The sequence below is a fragment of the Sinocyclocheilus anshuiensis genome, unplaced genomic scaffold, assembly GCF_001515605.1.
Source record: "Sinocyclocheilus anshuiensis isolate Anshui unplaced genomic scaffold, SAMN03320099.WGS_v1.1 scaffold1170, whole genome shotgun sequence".
In the NCBI taxonomy this organism is placed as follows: domain Eukaryota; kingdom Metazoa; phylum Chordata; class Actinopteri; order Cypriniformes; family Cyprinidae; genus Sinocyclocheilus; species Sinocyclocheilus anshuiensis.
In genome coordinates, this window is record NW_015538055.1 from 2,831,244 (window position 1) to 2,836,416 (window position 5,173).

Consider the following 5,173-nt stretch of genomic DNA (forward strand, 5'->3'; position numbering starts at 1 on the left):
CTTTCCAGTGGTTAAGCAGGGAGTGTTTAAGTGTTAGAAAGGTGATAAGGCATGTGGTTTCTCACTTATTCTCATTACCTCCACCTCAAGATAATCATGCAACTTCTTGCAAGTTGCCGAGAAGGTCTCTGAGGTTCCAAACTCGAAGTACCAAAGCTTATTCTTCGTCCTGAAACCAAGAAGTTAAATCAGTTTTTTATGAAAAAAGTATTATTTACATGTTATGCAATCATTAAGAACGTGTTGAGGCATGGTGGTTAAATATCTGAGCAGGTAGGGATGCAGAATACATGGATACCATAATGGTAATCAGTCGATATTGGATATTTTATTGTGCATGCTATTTAAAAAAATTTTTTGTGAAATATTTAGATTATGATTCAGATGCTGATATTTATATGGCCAAATTCTGATAGCTTCGAATGTAAATCAATGAGATCTTTATGACAGTATAACAGACTACCTACATAAAATGCACATTAATATATCAATTGTCATCACTCTATAATTCTCAACAATATGTCTTGGTAAGATTGTATTTAATTAAATGCTTAATTTTATAATCAAAGCTGCAGTTTTTATAGTGGGGGCAAACATATAATGCAATGCATAACAATGATGATTAAGAGATGAACAAATAAATGTTCCTTGAAAGCCTGATGCATCATATTTGATACTATGATAAAATGATGTATGGATAACCAAACCAAAGTTGCTTCAATCCAGTACATGTTCATTTTGAAATATTAAAAATAATGTTCAGAATTTTAATATTAGTGCATCTGTGCTGGCTCAAAATGAAAATCAAAATGAATGCTTTAGAGAAATGCATAACCTAAAGTAACCAACAATGACTGGTCCTCATCTTGGCATGAAAATGATAGATATCCAGGATGACTCAAAAACTGAAGCACATGGCGCAAACCCCTACCATCACAGAGCCCAGCTAGGGTTCAGAGAGGGTAATCTAGCTGCCCCTTCAATTACGAGTGGGCTGTGGAGCCGGACCCCTGTCCCCCACCCCACACAAAGTCTCTCTGGGACCAGGATCATGATCAGTGACCTCACCAGAACAAACCACCATCTGTTTTCATTACCAGCAGACACACACACCTGAACCTTCTACAGCAGGGACCAAATTTAGAGATTTAGAGAATTACACAATCCAAAGCAGAAAAATGGGATCTGGTTAAAGTAAAATAAAGGAGATGAAGGATGTGGCAGTAACTGGCATGAAAACAATAAAAAGGTACAGCTCACCCAAAAATTAAAATTTGCTAAAAATGCATAACCCTCAGGCCATCCGAGATGTAGATGAGTTTTTTCTACATCAGAACAGATTTGGAGAAATTTAGCATTACATCACTTGCTCACCAATGGATTATCTGCAGTGAATGGGTGCCGTCAGAATGAGAGTTTAAACAACTTGTAAAAACATCACAATAATCCACAAGTAATCCACACCACTCAACAATTAACAACTTGTGAAGCAAAAAGCTGCATGTTTATATAAAAAACGAATTAATCATTAAGGCATTTTAACTTCAAACCATTGCTTCTGGCTAAAATATGAGTCCTCTAGCCATAATGTTGCTTTCTCCAATGAAAAAGTCTCGTCTGACTCAGGAGAGAAATATGCACTTCTGTTTCTGAGCAAAAACAATCCAAAACAGTTCTAAACAAATATGTCAATGGATTTTGATGTGAGAGGACAACAGGGGAAGGATTTATTTTCACTGGAGGAAACGTTATTATGGATTATGGACTGATATTTTGGCCAGAAACTAGGGTTTAAAGTTAAAACACCTTAATTATGGATCTGTTTATTACAAACATGCAGCTTTTTACTTTACAAGACATTGATTGATGGACTGGAGTCATGTGGATTACTTGCGGATTATTATTAGTATTATTGTTATGTTTTTCTCAGCTGTTTGGACTCTCATTCTGACGGCACCCATTCACTGCAGAGGATCCATTGGTGAGCAAGTGATGTAATGCTACATTTCTCCAAATCTGTTCCAATGAAGAAACTCATCTAAATCTTGAATGGCCTGAGGGCGAGTACATTTTCAGCAAATTTTCATTTTGGGTTGAAGGAGTAGACTGACAAGCATGCAGAGAGCCATGGCATTTGTTAGCACGGTAGTTTGGGGGGGGGATACAAGCATTGGCTTTTCAGCAATATCATAAAAAAAGAAAAAGACAAGTGCATAAAAGCTGTTTTAAAGCATTATCTTTCTAACATCAATCTGTGCCTCTGTAACTAAAAGGGAGGTGACAGGTATTTATATTAATGGAAGCAGTACTTCTTAAATGTCCACAACTTGAATCCGACCAAAATTCTGGCATCAGTCGCAAATCCACAACAGATTATCAATCAGGGGTCCGTGGCTGGGGAAAAACCTTTTAAAACACGCTGATGTGCAGAAACTGCGCAATAAAAAATGGCCCCCTCTTCACTGGATCCCAGCCCCAACAACCTAGATCTATTAGTATAAGCAGAACAACAATCGCTGAATTATTGATTTCCTCATTAGACTTTTTGTCAGGACCATTTAGTGACGTTAAAAATGAGCTTTCATTAGCCACTTGCAGGAGAACCTCGCCGCCTTTGATTTATAATGTGCAACATGGTCAATATACGGCAGAACGGATGAGGAAAACACAGCGCACATGCTGAGATCGGCCTCCATATGTAACAACACACACCTCAAAGCACAGATTACATGGACTCACACTTCTTCATAGTGACAGAAGCTGAAAACTTAGTTATAGCATACATTCAGGACATACAGGATGCCTGGATTAACATATGGACCTTTATGTTCGTTATGCATCTAGGTAGGACTGCTAATTAAAATCTGCATTAAAACCCAGAGCAGAATGTCGAGGGATGATTTGTTAGCATAATTTATATTTTATCTGATTGCGAAGGGTAACAGCCACAGGTAACTGTCTGTGTTGCACCATTCGTGAACTTAGTGTCATTTTGACTGGATTCCTTACTAACAATTTGTTTTAGTGTAATAGAATTTGGCTCCAAATCAATATGCTGTATTTTTTAAAGAACTGAAGAAACTTCATACAGCATAAAAGTTACAAAAATGTAGTTTATAAGACTTCAAATTCTGAATCTTCTGAAGCAATTTTTGAATTGGAATATGAATGGCTGAGATTTTAGAATTAGAATTTAAATGAATGACTGAACAATTGAATAAATAAACGAATTAATAATTAATAAAAATGTGTGTGTGTGTGTATATATATATATATATATATAAAAATGAAAAAAAACGAACTAATTACTAAATAAATAACTAACTAACTACTAAATAAATATGAATCAATTTTTGCATTGGAATATGAATATGGATGAGTTTTGGAGGAGAGATTTAAAAAATGTAAAGATATCGCTTTAGAAGGTATGTAATCTTTCACATAGTTCAGACTTAAATACAGGTGCTTTGTGACAATTTTTGTTCATAGAAGTGGCCAAGATAAACTGTTCTTGTATTAAAAAAAATGTGTTGTGCAAAGATGTCAACATTTCTACTTATGTTTCACAGAGAGAGAGAGAGAGAGAGAGAGAGAGAGAGAGAGAGAGAAAGCATACAGGGATTGGATCAAAAGAAAAATAAATAAATTAAATAATGAAGTAAAGACTAAACAAAATATAGTTGTCCAATTATAGAAGTTTCAGGGTTTCTAACATATTGCAGATCTCAGACAATGTGTCTTTTTCCTAGACCTCACCTCTGATTTCATCATAGACATTTGAGCAAAAGATCAGTATAGATTGAGCCAAGATGGCTTCTTAGTCGATTCCCTCCACTTAACCTAACAAGAGTGCTAAAGCGACAAATCAAGCTGATCCCTTTGCTCATTAGGTAATTAGGAGCATCTCATCTCTTCAATCGGATTCCCATCTGTTCCGTTCCCTTTTACCGACGCACACAAGTAGGGCTGATAGACAGGGTCACAGCTGCACTAAAGACTGAGGGAAAGATCTGTACACATGCTAGGCGGGGTGGAATGAAATTTTGGATTATTCTTACATGGAAACAGAATTATAAAAGACCACCGAGTTTAACAAAGTACCAAAAATGTACATAAAGTGTTTTGAATCAACACTGTCTGTTGTGTGTCTTCCTAGTGCTACCAAACATGGACTTGAGGCAAAGTGTCACGGTGGCGTTGTCGACCCGAGGCGACTTTGCCTTTTGCCACTTTCTGCTGCGTCTGAGAAAGGCAAACATGGTCTTGTCATTGATTTTTTCCTTTGACACCTAATCTAACCTGCAGTGATGTACGACCTCATTCTCACACTAATTTCTTCTTTATCTGAGGTGATAAATATCACATTGATATAACTACCTCTGTCAGAACTGCTCCGATGCACTGGTTTGTAGAACATGACACCACAAGAAGAAGAGTAGAGAGAGAGGAAGAGAGAGGTGTTTTCTGTTCAACAGAAGGAAGTTTCTAAGTAAAATCACTTGACTGGTGTCTTAATATTCTTCAAACATTCTACTTAGGGTTTGTTCTAAAACCATAACTCGTAGCTCTTAGTGTTATTTGAGCATAAAATTAAGCAATTGAGCATACTATTAAATTTATATTAATTTAATTAATATTTTGAATTATATATATATATATATATATATATATATATACTGTATATATATATATATATATATTAACATTTTAATTTAAATGAAAGTTTTAGCAATTTTGTTGTGTTTTTGTCATTTTTAGTATAGTTTTTGTCTATATAATGTTTTTTTTTATTATTTCAGTTTTAGTTGTATTTATTTTAGTAGATTAAGTTTAACTAAATAAAAAAGAGAAGTTTTGTTTTGGCAGCTAGCTGAAATAAGTTTTTAAAATTATATTTACATTTTTTTTTTTGTATTTAATGGTTTTAGTTAACTATAATAACCCTGGTATAGCAGATTATAAATAAATTACATTTTAAAGGAATAAATTAAATATTAAAATATATTATTAATTTCAAAAACTTAAAAAAAAAAAACTTAATTATTCTAAAATTTGACTGGTAATGTGCTGGTAATGTGCTTATATATCAAACATCCAATATATATATATATGTACACTGAACAAAATTATAAACACAACACTTTTGTTTTTGCCCCCATTTTTCGTGTGCTGA

General features: G+C 34.4%; 1 protein-coding gene across 1 annotated transcript in view; it reads right to left on the bottom strand.

Annotated features, from left to right (window-relative positions):
- LOC107683423 (diacylglycerol kinase beta-like) overlaps positions 1-5,173 on the bottom strand; it is a 50,745-nt gene that overhangs the window by 11,769 nt on the left and 33,803 nt on the right. Inside the window, exon 20 of the mRNA XM_016479476.1 lies at positions 79-169. Within this exon, the coding sequence (XP_016334962.1) occupies positions 79-169 (91 nt within the window). The remainder of the gene's footprint in view (positions 1-78; positions 170-5,173) is intronic.